Source organism: Crocodylus porosus, unplaced genomic scaffold (assembly GCF_001723895.1).
Source record: "Crocodylus porosus isolate Cpor-Errol unplaced genomic scaffold, CroPor_comp1, whole genome shotgun sequence".
Lineage (NCBI taxonomy): Eukaryota > Metazoa > Chordata > Crocodylia > Crocodylidae > Crocodylus > Crocodylus porosus.
In genome coordinates, this window is record NW_017728951.1 from 28,964,460 (window position 1) to 28,982,734 (window position 18,275).

At 45.4% G+C, this 18,275-nt stretch overlaps 1 protein-coding gene and 2 long non-coding RNA genes across 6 annotated transcripts in view; 1 reads left to right on the top strand and 2 right to left on the bottom strand.

The window, feature by feature from the left end:
- The window catches only part of LOC109323893, a 22,965-nt gene extending 20,283 nt beyond the window's left edge, over positions 1 to 2,682 (bottom strand). The window contains exon 1 of the long non-coding RNA XR_002104772.1: positions 1,612 to 2,682. This is a non-coding gene — a long non-coding RNA (uncharacterized LOC109323893). The remainder of the gene's footprint in view (positions 1 to 1,611) is intronic.
- Positions 2,683 to 5,034: 2,352 nt separating this feature from the next.
- On the bottom strand, positions 5,035 to 6,144 carry LOC109324270. Its single transcript, XR_002104891.1, has 2 exons — positions 5,593 to 6,144; positions 5,035 to 5,456 (listed from the first exon to the last, which is right to left on the bottom strand). It is a non-coding gene; the product is annotated as an uncharacterized LOC109324270 (long non-coding RNA).
- Positions 6,145 to 6,172: 28 nt separating this feature from the next.
- On the top strand, positions 6,173 to 15,423 carry CCNJ (cyclin J). Of its 4 annotated transcripts, none has more exons than XM_019556235.1 (6): positions 6,335 to 6,492; positions 8,205 to 8,415; positions 9,873 to 10,172; positions 10,266 to 10,425; positions 12,259 to 12,660; positions 12,809 to 15,423. In XM_019556235.1, exons 1-6 carry the CDS (start codon positions 6,424 to 6,426, stop codon positions 12,882 to 12,884), a joined length of 1,218 nt encoding a protein of 405 aa, XP_019411780.1. In that variant the 5' UTR covers positions 6,335 to 6,423; the 3' UTR covers positions 12,885 to 15,423. The 4 variants fall into 4 exon arrangements, with proteins under 4 accessions (XP_019411783.1, XP_019411780.1, XP_019411781.1 ...); XM_019556236.1 differs by having other exon boundaries at positions 10,299 to 10,425; XM_019556238.1 differs by having other exon boundaries at positions 6,173 to 6,492; positions 12,259 to 15,423.
- Positions 15,424 to 18,275: the final 2,852 nt, after the last annotated feature.

Here is an 18,275-nt window from a genome sequence, read left to right on the forward strand (position 1 = left end):
TAGTGAAAAGTCAAACACGTGCATAAGTGTTTGTAGGACGGGTTAATTTTAGAGAAGAGGCAACAAAAGTTTGTAATACTCTAAAGGAATGGGAGAACAACAATAGGAAACATAGTTACACATCCTAGGTATTTATGTAGCAAGGAAGATGAATTTGAATTATTTCTGCCCCCAATTATAATACAGGTTTCCCTTGATTTATGCAGGTTCGATTTATGCAAATTTGCTCTTATGGGATGACCCTTTTATACCCGATATTCGTTACTTGAGGTAAACTGGCATATATGCAATGAGCATAGGCCTGGAGAATGCCGCATAAATCTAATTCATATAAAGCAAACCTACTTTATACAGTAAATGTAAGAAATAGGGATAGCTTCCCCGGTTGGCTGCTCCTGGGGCCGGCTGGGATGAGTGCAGACAAGCGGAGCCCCAGGCAGTGCGGGGTATGGCACTCACCCCAGCACTGGCTGCAGCAGCTCTGGGAGGTGCCGGCACCAGCTGAGGGCAGCCACCGGGCTGCACTGTGTCCCAAACCCCCTGCTGCTCTGACTGTCCCCACTTACCCCAGCTCCTGCTCCAGCTGTGCTGGGAGTGGCCGATGCCAGTTCCCTGTAGCTGCTGGGCTGCACCATGCCCTGGTGCAGGCAGCTGGCACCAGCAGCTCCCGGGGCCACTGCAGCCGGGACTGGGGCAGAGATGGGCAGAACCTGGAGTTCCTGAGCCTGCAGCAGCCACCAGCCCCAGCCTGCTCACGTCCAGCTACAGGCGGTCACAACACCAGCTGCAGGCAGTGGCATCCACCACTCCCAGGGCTGCAGCAGGGGCAAGCAGCTGCCTGCAGCCAGACGAGAGCAGGTTGGGACCAGCCGCTAGCCTGATGCAGGCAGCTGGCACCGGCAGCTCCTGGGGCCGCTGCAGCCAGGAATGGGAGTGGAGACAGGCAGAGTGCCGGGAAGAACCTGGAGCCCCTGAGCCTGCAGTGGTCACTGGCCCCAGCCTCCTCTTGTCCAGCTGTAGCCCTGGGCGCAATGGACGCCACCTGCTTGCAGGTGTTGTCCACTGCTCCCAGGGCTGCAGTAGGAGCAGGGAGCTGCCAGCAGCTGGACATGAGCAGGCTGGGGCCGGCGACCACTGCAGGCTCAGGGGCTCCAGGTTCTTCCCGGCACTCTGCCTGTCTCCACTCCATTCCTGGCTGCAGCAGCCCCAGGAGCTGCCGGTGCCAGCTGCCTGCATCAGGCATGGTGCAGCTCAGCGGCTACAGGGAGCTGGCATCAGCCACTCCTGGGACAGGCAGAGCCCCAGGGGGTTCAGGCCATGGTGAAGCTCAGAGGCTGCCAGCAGCTCTTGCTAGCATTTTCCAGGGTCAGGATGAGTGCCCCACCCCACACCACCTGGGGCTCCACTTGTCTGCATTCATCCCAGCCAGCCCTGGGACCAGCCAACACATGAAACTATCCCTATTTCTTACATTATAAAGTAGGTTCGCTTTATGCAAATTCGACTTATGCGGCATTCTCCAGGAATGCATGTACTGCATAAATTGAGGGAAGCCTGTATAAATCTAATTAAAAATAAAATAGCCCTCAGAAGTCCCTTTTGTCCATGTACCTGGTTTTTATCTGCTAGTAGTTTCCCAAAAATCACAGAGATGCATCTGCCAAGCAAGGTATACAATCTGTATTATTTTCTCACTCAACAGCTCAACTGAATGACCCACCTGGTATTTATGAATCTCCAAGCTGAACATTGGTCATTTCCTCCATGTGGTGACAATTATAGTAATTACTCCTAATATACAAGAGAAAGACTGTCATACTTCCCTATTTGGGGTGATTACAGGATGTTTTTAGCATATGGGTGTTCATTAGCTTTCTCTGCTTCTAGTATGCACTACCATATTTCTTACAGGTTGTAAAAATATTGTCTCAGAATATGCTCCTATTAGCATCCTGTTTATTGGACTTCTTCACAGGTCTTATTTCCCCTTGTAACACAAAGATTATTTCTTACTGCAGAAATTACTTGCTTGAAGCATCACATGTTCTTGCAGTATTTTCAAAGTAAGACTGATGTAAACAGTTCAAGCTCTGAAAAATGTCAAGAAGTATTTGCCCACCAAGCAATGTATGAAACTTGATCAAAAGTCAGTAGAAAAAATGAAAAACACTCCTTTTTCAAAGTCCTATTTTGATTCATCTTAAAAACATCCTTGATTATACATCTATGTTGAGATTACTCCTGAAACATTTTGGACAAAAATGATGTTCTTCTACAGAAACAGAGGTAACATTGAGGGCAACACCAGCTGGTAGTGGAAACTGTTTTAGAAATCCATCCTACAAACATACTTATGCATGTGAGTACATTTATTTTGGTGTTTAATCTCACCAATCTGTGGGACTACCCAACTGAACAATTTAAGTTACTAAAGCATCTATTTGCTAGATCAGGCCTTTAGTGTCATTTCTCTTTTTAAAATCATGTCTGAGCTTGCCTTGTGTAGAACTAAAGTACCCCTACAACAATTACAACTACTGAACTTCTCCACTGCTTTTTACCGTGTGTTATTCTCATTAATTAGTTAACATTTGCTCTGCATTCTGAAGAACTAAAGCATAGCAAAATGCAGTTACTTTTTCTGGATGATTTCTGTACCAGATGGCAAATAATCAGAACAAATCCCTGGCTGAAAAAAATCCTTAGGAAAGAATATCCTGAGTATCAAATAGGTGTTTGCATGCCTGTGGAATCAAAAACACAAATGCTAGTACCCATCACAGAACAGTTCTCTCTCTCACAGAAACCAAATCACTCTCTATGCAGGTGTGTAAATGACTACTTAAAATCAGTTTATAAATTACTTACTAAGGAGCCTACAAGAACTGATGAGCAAAGTAGGTTTAACAGCTAAATATCCTCCATTCCTTGGGCTTTTTCTTCCCCTCTCATCCTCATTTCCACCCCTTATCCTAGTGATGGGGAGTTAACATGTGAAAATGTGATCTGGATTGGTACACAGTTCACTGCGAGGCATCTCCAAAACAGCTAACCACAAGTGTTTAATTCATGATTTGATAAAAATATTACAAAAAATCCTTGCCTTGCAAAGAATCCAAATGCAAGTATTTCTTTTAATTTGCCCTCTGGTTTCTAGGTCATTCGGATGCAATCATTCCATGTTTTCAAGCTTTCCCTTGTGTTATTTTAAATTGAGAATCTCAATCAAGCTCCAGCCTCCACCAGCTAATGCAATTGCAAGAGTTGACAATGGTAACCCTGCTTCTTCCAGAAGCAAAGGAAGTGCTCATACTGTCCCCAACAAGAGATGAACATCAAACAGCTGGACCAGTTAGAATTTGTGAGGGTGAAAGGAACCAGAAATTAACTTTCCTATGTAGTTTTCCCTCCTCTTGGAAGGGAGCTAACCAGCTCTGGTAAGATACCAGAGACTTCATCAGTCGCATTAGCGCCCCAAGGTGAGCTTCAGAACATGCAGACACAGTAGAGCATCAGCTGGGATGCCCATAGAATGAATGTCAGGAGGTAACTTCCCTACAGAACATGAGTTTGTCTCGCTCTGGATGGGCTCTTTCCCTTCTATTGTGCTAAGTAGGAAGTATAATGAGCTTTTCAGCATAAAAAGGCAATAGAGCCTTAGATCACTCTAACTACCACCATCAAGACTGTCCATGGATTCTGACTTTCTACTATAATATATAAGACCAATTTATTTCAGAATGACCTCACTTTGCTGGAATGTAAGATCCAGTCCTGCAAAGAGACTAGCATCTCCTATGAGAGAGAGAATAAGCACCCTCAAATCAAGTCACAGAAAGAAAGTGCTCAGTATTGGGCAAAAGCACCTCAACAGCTTAGCATCTATATCAGGCCCTTGCATTCCTGGTCCTTCTGGGTCCAAATCTGGTCAGTGCTAATCACGCTCAATTTGCACTGACATCTGTGAAAATTGACTCAGCACCTCAGACAATCCCTTCACTATTAATCACCATTAATAAGTTAAATTAAGCTATATATTACTAATATCAATGCCTTCTTCACAACTGAAGATCCATTTTACTAGCCACTTCAATAAACACAGCTCCCTCCATCACTTCAGCACATATGTGCAGGCAGCCCAGCCTGTCTGCCCATGTTCCCCTGCAGCTCACCAGCTGCATGATTTCCTCTGCCTCATCCCCTCCAAGACCTGCCTTGTGCCATCTCACCCCCTGGGGCAGATGTAGAAAGCAAGAGACAGAGGGAAAGCCTTCTGCAGCCACAGTGATACAGAGAGAGGCGGCTGGGTGGCATAGGAGCCACGTAGGGAGGGCGCTGTTGCCCGCCCTAACAGCGAGTGCTCCTATGGAGTGTCCCCCCGCCCGAAATTGGCTCCACCAGCAGTATGTTGGCGGCGGAAGTGTCGGCTGGCCGCTGGGGGATCCCCCTCACCAGATCATGCCCTGCTGGTGTTCCCTCCCCAGACTCAGGAAGCACCGGTAGCCCATGATGGGGGGGAGTCCAGGGGGTGCTGATAAACTTTCTGCAAGCCACATGCTGCCTGTAGGCCACAAATTGGACAGCTGTGGCCTAGAAGACTGCCTGTGGTCTATTCCAGATTTACTTTGGCAAAACAGCCTTGCCTCCTTCCACATCTACAGTGCCTCTACAATCTGCAACGTGGTTTTAAGGACTACATATTCTCACCCTAAATGGGTTTTGCATATAGACAATGTTTTACTAAGTTATCTAGCCCACAAATGTCTTAGAATTAAAGTAGAAAACAAAAGAATTTGGAAAAGCTTGTTTGAAAGCACGTTTTAATGAGAAACATCAGCTGTTAATACTACACAGAAACACCAGAATTATTGCTTAATTTATATTTAAAGACCCCTGTTGCAATACTCACAACAGAAATGACTAGTTCATCCATCCCTGGTTCTCCAAAATTAACAGCCTCAATTACTCAACCATCATGAATCTGGCCCTCAACAAGAAAGTGAGTTGGAGTTTTTCCAGATGAAAAAGGCAGACTTTTTTTTGCAGTACTTCCAAAATAAAACTCCCATGTTTATATGAAAAGATTAAAACCCCAAGTGCTATCCCTGACTGGCCCAGACTGGTGGAAGAAGAACATGCTACAGCAGCATGAAAAATCCTGGCAGATCACCATGAGGACAGCATGCAAGGAAAAAACCTCCCAGTTTCGAGGCAGGCAGAGAAAAATGAGTGCTCTTGGAACGCCTCCACTGAGAATTCAGAAGAAATCAAAGCACCAAGGGAATGCAAGGCAGGCGTACCCATTCTGAGGCTTCTCTGCCCGCTCACATGCTCTTACGTCTTGCAAACTCCTAGTTCAGACTTAGAGAAGAATCAAGCTGGCTCCGCTGTCTGGGTGGAACGACAGTAGCACGGCGACATCGTTTATTGGACCCGCCGCACCAGACCCTGGTGGACTGATCTGACAAAGAGAAATGATGTCACCGCAGCAGTGACGTTCCCCTCAGCCCGCTTCCAACCTGCCCCGCCCACCAGCCGGGCAAAGCGCGCGGGGACGCAGAGCCCCACACCGGCAGGACCCGTCACCGAAACCTTCAGTCCCTGCAACCGGCTCGGGTCGCGCCTTATTCCTCGGACACTGCTCCTCGCCCTCACCGCCGGTGCGGGGCGGGGCGGACAACCAGCCCGCGCCCGCATCCACCACGAGGGGCTCAGCGCACGCGCACGCGGCAACCACCGCACGTTCCACAGGCGCTAGCTCCGCCCCCCGCCCAGACTGAACGTCAGCCAGAACGCGTCACGTGACAGCTCCCCGCCCCCCGCTTTATTCTGGCCGGCTACGGCAGCTCAGCGGGCTCAAAGCCCGCTCGCATGTGGTGGCAGAACAGAGCCGCCGAGCTTACGTGAGTGTCGCACAGCGATTGGAGCGCTCCGGCGAGGCCCCGTTGTAAGGCGCGCGTGGATTGGCAGAGGCCCAGCAGCATGTGCCTGCCGCCTGGCTTTGTACACAAGCCCGCCTGCCGCAGCCCTTTAACAATGGGCTGGGGCCGCGGCTCGGCCTGATGCCGAGAAGAGGTCGCGGGACGCCGCTCTCCTGCCCCCACCCCTGCCCCGCGATGGCCGCGGAGCTGCCCCCTGTTGTGCTGCCCCGGCGGCCGTGAGTCGCGCTGCAGCCGCCCGGGGTGAGTGGCGGGGGCTGCCGCTGCCTCAGCCTTTGTTGTGGCCCGTCCGGGGCAGGGGCTGCCCGGGCCCCGCGGGTGCAGGAGTCCCGGGGCCGGGCTGCCCCGTACAAGCGATCTCGTGGCCGGCGGCGGGGCGGGTAGGGCAGGATCCACCTGGCCCCACGCCAGCTGCTTCCTCCTCCTCCTCGTCCTCTCGCGCAGGCTTCGGCGGCCGCCGCGCGCCCAGAGCCCGGCCTGTCCCATGGAGCTGGAGACGCAGTGGTGGAAAGAACAGCTCGCTGCCGACATCCACCAAGCGCTCCGCTACAAGGTAGCCCCCGGCCGGCCGCGGCCGCCCTGCCAGGGCTCCGGCCACCTGATGCTCTGCGCGGGAAGGGCTGGTCCCAGGGCGGGTCACTGCAGGGGGGTGTGGGGGGCGGCCCTGCTTTCCCGGCCCGCGGGGAGGGGTGCCCTGCATACAGGCGTCCTCCCTAGACAAACCGCTCGCCCGTTTTGCGGGCGGGGAGTTGCAAACTCCTCCGAGCTCGGGGCCAGCGCTGCCGAGAGGGGGGTACCCGGGGCTGCGGGAGGATCCCCCACCCCGGTGAAGTAACCACCTGCCGGCGAGGGGAAAACTCTCATCACAAAGGAGTCGCTGCTCGAAACATGACGGGAGCAGGCTGGCTCCTTGGACACTGCTGAGGAGGGGCCAGTGGTGCCAGCCCTAGTAGCCAGTTCCTTGCCTTTCCCTCGCTGCAGCCTGCCTCCACAGGGAGTGTGCAGAAAGTTGTTCTCTGTAAACTGAAAATGCGCTTGTGACACTTCTTGGTTCCAAACCTGCTCTCTAGGGCAGAGCACTGTGCCAGCTTCAAGTTGGGGTAATTGAAGACTGCATGAAAAGCCTTGGCTGCAGCAGAGCAGCTGAAAGATGTGTAATGTCTGGACTATCGGAAGTTAATCCTGAGCACACGTTAGATGGACCAGGTTTTTCCCCATCTTTGCCCTTCGAAACTATAGGGGGCCATGTTGTACTAGATCCTCTTGTTTGAATGTGTTAAAAGTTCCCAGTTCAGGCTGTGTGAAAGGTGCCAAGATACTCGGAAGAAGTATGTACGTGTTGTAAGGGGGTTTGCTGTCCCAAATAAAATGCTTAGGCAATCCTGTTAACATTGTTTTAGCTGTGAGCTGAATTATGCCACTATTTTAAAGGCACTGCTTTTTGATAATGATAAGACTCGCCTTATCCCCAGAGTTGTAAGTGAGCTTACAATGACTTAACTTAGTAAAAATGTGGCTGTGTTGTCTTGTTTTTTGGTGATTTGCAAAGGCCTGCTCATGAAAGCAGTGTGCATATATGGGCTTATGTACAAGAGCAGCAACTAATGTAATACATTTTACTTACAAAGGGGAAAAGTTACTAAAATGTGGTTAAAAAATGGAACGCCACCATTTATTTTCAACTCGCAGTCACATTCTGAAAATTTCCATTTTAAGTCATCTTAAGTGTCACACAGCAAACACCTTCTAAGAAGTTTTAACTATTTTCCTATAAAACCCTACCTGACCTCAACTCTGCAATCTGGTGCTTCCTCTCAGTTTGTTCATGATGGGGCTGGGGGTCAGCTGTGGTGGTTTAGCTGTTTTTTGCCTGGAAATTAGCTCTGCAGAGTAGAGCACACACTCCTAGCAGTTAACGCCTCTGTCCTTGCAACCTTCTGCTCTTCAAAGTGAGTTTTCTATTCAGATCATTTGTCTTTAAGTGTTGGGCCAAGTGAGAGAGATTTAAAAGTGGGCCTACCACATAACTACTCCTCTCATAGGTGTTGTTCAGAACACTATACAAGTAGCTTCAAGGGAGAGAACAGTTCTGCTCTGGACAGAAATGTTGAAACTGATGGGGATTCCTAAAATCTGCCTCCAGTTCATTTATAAAAACAGGATTAATCTTTTCTTGATGACATTTTTCCAATTTATTTGCCATATTTATTTGCAAAATAATGGTAATGGTGGCTGTATTAAAACTACACACTGCTCTCCATCTAGGAACTGAAGCTGCCCTCCTACAAAGGCCAATCTCCCCAGTTACATCTGAGAAGATATTTTGCAGACCTGATTGCCATTGTGAGCAATCGTTTCAGACTTTGTCCTGCAGCACGACATCTTGCTGTTTACCTATTGGACCTCTTTATGGATCGCTATGATATATCCATTCAACAGCTGCATGTCGTTGCTCTTTCCTGCTTACTTTTAGCAAGTGAGTATGCAACCAAATTTGATTGACTAAACTAACAGGATCTGGTACCAAATGGAAGGATCATCTGGTATAGAGCAGATTTAGAAAGTAAATGTATGTAGAAGATAAAGGGCTATATGGACATTGCTGAATTTGTCTCAATAACTGGACCTTTCTTTAGCCCCTTATTCCAACTGTTGTTGGACTTGAAAGAAGTAGACAGAGAAGTCTACAATGACTGTTCAGACTTTAAAGAATCCTCAATTAATTTTTTTTATATATAACTACAATTAAAAACGGAATTATAAGCACTTTTTCTTTTTAAAGGCCACCTGTCATTTCGAGGTTGACAGATTAAATACTGGAAAAAGTAAAAAGTGCCCATTTCCTCCCCTTTCTTCCCAGTCTTTCACAACAGCTGCCTAGCAAATTTCACAAACATTTTAAAGTATTTGGTTTAATGGAAAGTAGTGTATGTAAGTTCATCTACAAAAGGTTAGGATGACATTTTGGGGTGAGCTCAAGTACAGTCAAGTTGTATGGGTCAAACATCTTTTTATTAATAGTAGAATAAGTGGAATTCATTGTGGTGTAATATATCTTCTTAAGTTTATAGCAGTTGTAGAAAGATGATTGTGTAAATTCAGAGAATTCTCTGAAAGTTTCAGTAAATAAACAAAATGTCTTCATTGGATGAGTACCTGCAATTGCTGATGGGAGAATAGAGGACTTGGTCCACTGAACATTCAGAGACACCCGAAAAACACTTAATTACTAATACAACATAACTTCAACCATTGAGTGAAAAATCGTAAGAATGATTCTGCAATAAAACTGAGGCAGTGGAGCAGGTAGCTAAATATAGAAGTGTGATGAGTCAAAATCTGGGATGGGATGGAGTTACTGATAACTTTTTAAAAGGAGGGAGTGTTGGGGAAAATTATATAACTGGTGCAATGTGCATTTCCAGATGCATGTTACTGACATTCCCTTAAGTCAGTTACTAAATTTAAAAACTGAAAGATTTTCAAAGAAATAGTTGCATTTAAAAAAAATCCAAAGACTGCAGCTTGTTCTTGAATACTCAGAAAAAGTCTTAATAGTATGTCACTAATGACTGGCAGCTTTTAGAATTATGTATTTAGCCATTGTTTATTTGGCTACTCCTAAAATATGCTGTGATCTAGTCTGGATGTATTCGTTCTTTGAAACAAACCCCTCATAAGGACCCGTGAGAGACAACAGGAAGCATGGCACCACATAATATCCTGCAGGATGTCTGACTATTATCTGCTAAAGCTTAACACTTTATAACAGAGCTTTTTTCTTTCACTTCAGGCCAGACTCCCCTTGAGTTTTGTTTATGTGAGGAATGGAGGTGTTTGACATGTTTATTCCTGTCATATTTCAGTTTAGACAGCAAGTGGCGTTTGCTTTATATTTCTAATTTTTTTTTCTCCTTTTCTCCATGCCCAAAGGTAAATTTGAAGAAAAGGAAGACAGCGTTCCTAAACTTGAACAGCTGAACAGCTTGGGCTGTATGACTAACATGAATCTAGTGTTAACAAAACAGAACTTGCTACATATGGAACTATTGTTGCTAGAAACATTTCAGTGGAACTTGTGCCTCCCAACTGCTGCTCATTTCATCGACTATTACCTTTCTATTGCTGTTCATGAGACAGATCTCCATGATGGTTGGCCAATGGTTTCCTTAGAGAAGACTAAGTTATACATGGCAAAATATGCAGACTACTTTTTGGAAGTATCCTTACAAGGTGCGTTGCATGATGTGGTTAATGCCTCTCTAGTTTTTGGATAATATTTGTCTCTAACTTACCTAAATCTTTTGTCTCCTACTCCCCCCCCAGATCATGCATTCTTAAATTATGCCCCTTCTTTAGTTGCTACTGCATGTGTGGCTGCTTCAAGAATCATTTTGCGTCTGTCTCCAACATGGCCAACCCGACTGCATCGACTTACTGCATACTCCTGGGACTTCCTGGTGCCATGTATTGAACGACTATTAATGTAAGCTTTATACTGGCTTCTCATTTTTATTAAAAACTTCTTTCTCAGCCTATTGTGCATTTAAAGGATAGTTGTATTTAAAAGTGTGTATAGATTCCACCACTAGCCCAAAAAAACCCATTGGCTTGCTAGCAGTTTTGTCGCATCGATTCCAAAAGTACTTGGAATTAAGTGTAGCACCTCAACCAATGCAAAGCCCCTGATACAAAAAAGAAAAGAAAATCTAACTCACCATGTTTCTAGCAAGTAAAATACATGGACAAAGGCCTCACTCTAGTATAAGCTTTGCATCTCTATTGAAACGCTGAAAGCAGGCATCTTTTTAAAAAAAAAAAAACCCAACACATCCTGAATTCAATACTTATCCAGTGAATAGGACAGGCAGCCTGGGAGTTCCCACTTACTCAAAAGGCCTGCAATCTGGAAGTTTCTAATGGAGCATACTACAGATAGTCAGACCCACCACTAAGAGGGAAAACTTGCATTTAGCCACAAATTGAAAGATGTGGCAGGCTGTTGTCACTTACATATCAGATTCCTGCACATGGGATTCAAAGGGACGATAGGATTAAATGTGGCTGTAAAAGTGCTACACAGTCATTTCCATTGCTCTAGATAGGTGGTTTTCAAACCATGTAGACCTTTACCTGCAAGATACTGGTGCTCATACCCCCTATGCCAGAGCAGTGTCAATATGCAGCTCTGCCATTACTTGCCACACATTTATGGAGCTTGCACTTGGTCACTGTTGTTAAAGATGTAGGTATGTATTCCTTGGCAAAGTGCTGTATACCTCAGTTTGAAGACCACTGTTCTAGATGGTCTAGGCTTACTGGCATCACTTACCCCATACTGAGGTGTACTTCTACCCAGGTCCAAACTGGTTAGTGCTTAAGAAGCACAGAAATGGCTAAATTTAGACTTGAAGAGAAACTGAATGTTCTTCCATACAGATTAACACTCCACCCCATAATTGTCTCCTTTGGTGGTCTAATATAGTGTACACAGTAAATAGGCAGGCATACAAAAATCAAATGTTGTGGCATTTACAGGAGTGTTATTCAGAAAAGGAAAAATAGTTAACACCTTTTTGGAAAATCTCAGGAGCTGCTGTGAGTTCTTCCCTACAATGCATCCAGAACAAATCAGCAACACCTCATAATTAGCTGTATACCATTTTCTCTGAATAATGAATTGCTAATCAGAATATCATTTATAGGAGCACAACAGCCACCCGAAATGTCAATCCTCTTACCTGTGCAGAAAAAAAATTTAAACACATGGCTAAATTACACCATTAACTGAGGTATACAAGTTGTATACTTCTGAATTCAGTAGAAGAACTGAAAAGAGGGAGTCAGCAAGCAGGTGTGAATCTAAAGGAATATGACACAGCCAGATGTACCGTTTAAGTGTTGACTTGCTGAGGAAAGGAGAAAATTACATTAGCCTATACTTTACGGAATGTTGTTTGTATTGCTTGAAGTGCCTAAAGATCCTTGGGTAAATGATAATTATAATAGCAAAGCTGTTATTTTCCAAAACTATCAGATTTCTGCTTTGTGGTTCATAGCTTGAAGAGAAGAAACTATTTCACTTTCTGCTTCTCAAACACTAGCTTATTAGTAGACTACAGTTGCAAAGATTTCTGCCCTGATGTGTTTAAATCCAATAAAAAAGTTTCCTCCAATCTTAAATGCAAATACTAATCTTAATGTTGTAGATGAATTGTTTTGGCATAAGATTTCAAATTGGTTAGCTTTATGGTTTGTTAGAATGGTCCTAAAACTGTAAGTCAGGCTAAAACATTATTGCTTTCTATTTGTCTTCTAGTGCACATGATAATGATGTAAAAGAAGCAAACAAGCAAAAGGGACAACATGCCCAGTCTGCGCAACACAGTGTTTTTCAGACCCCAACTCCACAGGAGACTTATGTTCCACAGCAAATACCACAGTATCTCCAAACACATCAAACTCCATTACAGTATCACCATCCAACATCACAACAGCAAACCTGTCAGCAAATTATGTCAACTAGTCATACATCATCTTATCCACTGCAGACTTGTCCTGCTGCCTTGCAGTCCGCTGTTCAGGCCCGAGGTCACATGCAGACTGGTACTGGTATGTCACTAGCTGTTCCAATAGAAGTAAAGCCATGTATAAGTGTATCCTACAACCGGAGTTACCAGATCAATGGACATTATCCTTGTATTACTCCCTGCTTTGAAAGGTGATGAGTACAAATTCAGTTAGTCTCTTTTTTCTTTTTCTCTCTTACCCCTTTCCCCAGTCCCCTTCCCGCCCCCCCCCATATAGCCTCTAAGTCTGAGAGCAACAGCAACAATCTGAATAAAAGTAGTACTTTTTTTTTTCTCCAGAAAGAAAGCAACTGGAATGGCAACCAGATCGGAAGATGCATTAGTTCAATTCAGACTGCAAAGAAAAAGCATGTAGCATGCCTTCAAAAAGGAATGTATGTACATGGGAATAATAAGCTAATATTTCTGGCCCTCCACTGCACTCTGTGCTCCCCCCTACCACTCATCCACCCAAATTTTAAAAATATAGCTTTGGATTGACCACAGGCTCTCCTTTTTAATGAGGGAGACATGCAGTATTATTTTTGAAGAGGCCATATTGATTACTGCCCTACAGTATTAAGATTTACTTTGAGTAAATTCAAACTTAAGAGTGTGGGATCCCAGGCTTCCCTGGAAATGAGGCCTACAGAGAGAAACTTTTCTTGACTGAATCAGTAATGCAACTTACTCTTTGTTCTTGCTTTTGCTCATTCATTCGATTGTATGCTTTACTGTATAAGGCGCTCAAGTTAACTGACTTTTTTTTTTAGTTAGCTTTTACACTTTGTGCCTCGCAGGACGAATATTCTACTCTACCTTTTTTTTCATTTCATGTTTGGAGTAACACTTTCACACTAACTCAGGGAATTATCTACTCATAGATTCTGTGCTGCTGTTGTCTACATTTTTAACTGGGTATAATTTAAGGTAACCTTTCCTTCAGGACATCTACAGATCATTCATACCAAAGGCATATGTGTTTTTAAAAAATGTTATTTCAGTCCAAATTACTTTCTGCCTCCCTAAAGTGCGTTATCAAACAACTGCAGAAATGTGTAGTTCAGTTTAAATTTAAGATACTAATTCTGTAACAGAACTAATATGGTAGTTGTTGTGATTTATATATAGTTTTATTGATATGACCAATATAAAAGTATCCTTTAGTTCAACAGTCTATAAATCTCAACGTATACAGGAAAAGGTGTAGATAAATACATACAGGAATCCAGTACTGCGTGCCAAGCTCAGGGGAGAAGGGAGAATATATTCTCAGGTATTACTAGAATAGCTTATTCTTCTGCAATACAGAAGATCCGAATTGAAGAGTAGTCTCTGTAGTCCTCATGCTGAGTCAAACCCATATTGCAGAGTGAACTGCTATGTAACACGGAGGGCACTTAATACATAGTTGTCTGAACTGCAGTATCTTTTATGGTGTAGGTAGCCAGAGTAGGAAGTTTCATTTCTTCAGCAAGGGGATGAAGGTGATGGTGAGAGAACTTTTCCCATTAATATACTCTTCTTTCATAAAAGGTGGTAGCAGATTCTCACCACAATCTGATATGGGTAAAAGGAATTGATTAATGGAGCCATACTGACAAATATTTTGGGTGTGTTTATGGTTTTTCCCCCTTACTTGTAGCACTTAAATTTATGATTTACATGGCAGAAATGGGGCCAAGCCTATATGATCTGTGAAACCCCAAGTATTCTGAATGGTTCTTGTGGGGGTGGGAAGCGGGGAGGCATATGTGATATCAGTTTCAAGGAAAAGATATTTATCATGGGAGAGGGGGACTTTCCAGAATACTCAGTAGTTGAAGAGGATGGCTGCGCTTGTTCTGATGCTCTGCCAGGAGCTGAACCAGAAAGTGCTGCAAGAACTTATCCTTTATTTTTGAGGAGAAGGAATCCTCTGTATTTGGAGTTATTTTAATACACACGTCCTGCTTCAGGGTGGTTAGGACTTTTTGTTTGTTTGATTGGTTTTTGTGGGACTGAGGGGATCAAAATGAGGACGATTAAGCTCCTCTGCTTTATGCCAGAAAATACACATCCATGTAAGCACAGCCTATGGTCTGGTGGTTACCTCAAAATGTAACCCTTTCCTTTCATTTCTTCTTCAAAGTTGTCCCTACTTTTGAGGCTTAGGGAGTAGAAACTTCCAACCACCTGAAATGTTAGATTGAGATAAGAAATGTGTCCAAAAGAAACACTTTTGCATGTTCAGGTTTCACTTTATTCAGTGCTATATCCAAGTCTTCAATGTGCTAACTACCTCTAAAACTATGAATGTACAGTTTTGTAATGGACCATGACTTGAAATAACAGCAGACATCTGTAGCAAAGCCAGTAAAATCCTTGTGTTGGCTAAATCATCATCATCTTTACATGTAATACAGCAATATAGATTTTTTGGTGTGCATGTGTGGGGGGGAAGTATTAGCAAATCTATCCCATAGGTATTTAACACACAAAAGATAGCTAGTACTTTAACACTGGAATTTATATGGGGGATTGTTCAGTTAGCTCTGCAGAGTCTACAGACAATAGGGTATTTTTATTTGACTGTATTTTAAGCCATTAGGCTTAACTTTAAAAGCATCCACTACGTACTGTTTGTTTGGTTACTTTTTATTTATTTAATCTAAATTTCTCTTGATGCTGCAGCTTCATGATATATGGAGAAAGTAGTGTACACTGAACATTTTCAATATATTACTTAAAGGGCTTTACCAGTGTTCATTGAATAAATACACTACATGTTCTTACTGAGAGAACCAAATGTGTGTTTTATGGCACCATTTAAAATGATGCACATAAATGCAAAATGTCCACAACAATGGAATCTGGATGAGTGCTATGCATTCAACTTTTTTTTTTTTTTTTAAATAAATCTAGTTTTGAGTAAATTGTCTCAATTGTATCTTGCTTTGCTTGGCCGCTGACTCAGAATTGTAATTTCAGAATCTGTCCAAAGGTCTCTAGCTTTTGAAAACTTTCTCTCCCCATGCTCTCTTCTGTGGTATCGCATTAGGCTCAGTAACATATTTACTTTACCACATTAACAAAGCAGGAAGGAAATTGTGCTGGAAGAGATTTTCAAAATAATTGCACCTGCAGCATATACTAGAATATTGTATACTTTAGCAGTGCTGTACCTAGTGCAGAGCTGCATATGCAAGGGAGGCAAAAAGGAAGGAACTAAAGATATGGATTATTAATAGGGTGACAATACATCCCTGGTATGGCTGGGACACTCCTGGATTAGATAAGCCAGTCCTAGTTGTTGGTCATAGTCCTGGGCTGGAGTTCAGTAGGGAGGCAGAATGGCATGGTACAGCAGGCAGATGGGCAGGTACGTGCTGCTGCTGCTGCTGCTGCTGCTGCTGCGGTGCAGGAGCAAGCAATGCAGGGACCGTAGATATTGTGACCATCTGTCCACCTTGCTCCCACACAACAGCAGTAGTGTCTGCCTGTGGGGCACACTATATCACTCTGCCTTCCTGCTGAATTCTGTTCTGGGACTTTTGACCAACTGGCCAGAATGGGGCTACAGAATCCAGAACGGTCCTAACCAAATTGCCCCTCTTCCCCATCAGGCCAGGTCAGGCTGCTCTCCATGACTTTGGGCCAGGGCTGGGGCTGTTGCCCCCCTTCTGCCTGCTGCAGTGGGGGGATGACATAGTCACCCTAATTTATTAAACCACTAGCAAATTGCCCATCAAGAATGACGGCGGAGGGGGTAGGGACAGAGGCCTGCGTCCAGACCCCCCCGCCTCGGGCCGGAGCCTGAGGCATTCCCCAGCTTCCCCCGCCACTTCAAGCTAGGGCTAGGGTTGCTCTCCCCCTCTCCCTGCCGCTTTGGGCCAGGGCTGCTCCCTGCTTCTTCCCCATCACTTCAGGCCAAGGTGGTGGCGGCTCCCTGCCTCCCCGTGCCGCTTTGGGCTGGGGCCAGGACCAGGGCCACAGGGCCTTCCCCCACTGCTCTGGGCCAGGGCCTGAGCTGTTCCCCCCTCCTCCCCTTCAGGCCAGGTCAGGCTGCTCCCCACCTCCCTCCACAACTTTCCCCACTTCCCCCTGCTGCAGTGGGTCACAGCCACTAGTAAACCCCCAGTGAAACACCACAAAAACCTCAATTAGGACCACTAGATGTATTTATTATAGCTAGGACTGTGAGCCTATTTTGGAGCAGGCACAATACAGATACAGAATGCATGCAGACTGCAGTATCTTCATGTTATAAAAAAAAATTCTAATTCAAACTAACATCAATAAATAATGCATATTTTTACACACCTATAGGTATGTAGACTTCTTTAAAATGAGGTCCCCATGCTTATTCAGAATTTAAAATGTTAAGTAGCTCTTACAAAATCTCATTTGTACCTCAGGTAAGACCATACATGCCACTTTATTTAATTCTGCTTCAAACTCATCATTTACTTTCATAAGTATTCTGAGTTCAAAAAAGTTCATCCAATTAAAGTTATACTGCATACAAGATGATTTCCATGATAAAGGCCTTAATTGCTTAGTCTAGAAATTGGTTTCCAACTTACTTAATAAACTATCAGAACTGGAAAACATTTTGGCAGCTGGATTTTGGTCCCTGAACCGTTTTGTTCTTCAGGTGTGTTAATTTGAAAGGCTCTGCTTCCAGATCCAATAAAAGAGAAATGTGTTGACAGAGTCGTTATTCACAAGGCACCCCTTGACCTCCAGCTGCGCCCCTACTGCCAGCTGGATCATGACCTTGTAGCAGAAAGAGCACATGTGGCAGAGGCCTAGTGAGAGGGTCACCACCGTGGAGATAACCCTCCCCAAGGTTTGGAGCTGGCAGAGCAGGGCCCAATTGGGGGAGCAAGGCCCAATTAGGATATAGAGTGGGACAGAGCTGAGGACCACCCAGTTCCCCAACCCTTCTAGGGACTCGAGAGGGATGTACTCATCCTCCACCATGAGCCCACTCTCTGCCATGTTTTGTGCAGCAGCCACCGAGGCAAGGGAAAAAAAACCCCCTTGTCATGAAAGCAGGAGGCCACCACAATCTTGGGGGCCCCTACCACTTGAACTAGGGCCTGCACCCACATCTCAAAGTGCAGGTTCTCCTGTTTGGCTAGTTGATACTTTACCCCATGCCTCTGGTAGAGTGCCAAAAAGGGGGCCCTGCCACCCAAGCTGGAAGGGCCAGTGGTGGAGGGTCTGGGCCCCACAGCTGCAGGTGTTTTGTGTGGTTGTTCTGTGTGTAGCTGTGGTTCCCCCGCTGGGAGGCCACCTTGGTGGGGCCAGGGCTAGAGCTAGGGCCAGGGACAGGCTGAGTGGGTGTGTTGGCTGGTACAGCTCACCTGGTCCCCTCAGGTGCTAGTGGTTTAGGTGTGGGGGTGGTGCCCTTGCCCTTGCCATCCCCAGCTACGGAGGAGGATGAAGAGGAGCCCTTCCCACTGCCCTTGCCCTGGGTCCCTGATGTGGGGGGGAGCAACTTAGGAGCCCTTCCGGAAGGGTCCTGGCCAAGGGAGACCCCTGGCCCTTCCAACTCCCTGTTAGAGTCCTGCTTGCCCCCACAGTGGGGGATACAGGCTTGTCTACCCCCAGAGAGGGTTGATTGAACTCTCCAGAGTGAAGGTTGTAGGGACGTGCCCCTCCTTGGGGGCCTGGCTGGAATCTACCCTCACACAGAGGCTGTAGGAAGTTCTGCAGAGGTGTCTGCCTCCCCAGAAGGCTCCTGTTCTGCCATTGCTTGTCGTAAGGGAGAGGGAAACCA

What these genes read in the sequence shown, in the direction of transcription:
- CCNJ (XM_019556235.1), top strand. Translation starts at nt 6,424, where the DNA reads ATGGAGCTGGAGACGCAGTGGTGGAAAGAACAGCTCGCTGCCGACATC. An exon ending in ACCAAGCGCTCCGCTACAAG is followed by an intron (nt 6,493 to 8,204) that starts GTAGCCCCCGGC and finishes CTCTCCATCTAG; the next exon opens with GAACTGAAGCTGCCCTCCTA. An exon ending in TTTGGAAGTATCCTTACAAG is followed by an intron (nt 10,173 to 10,265) that starts GTGCGTTGCATG and finishes CTCCCCCCCCAG; the next exon opens with ATCATGCATTCTTAAATTAT.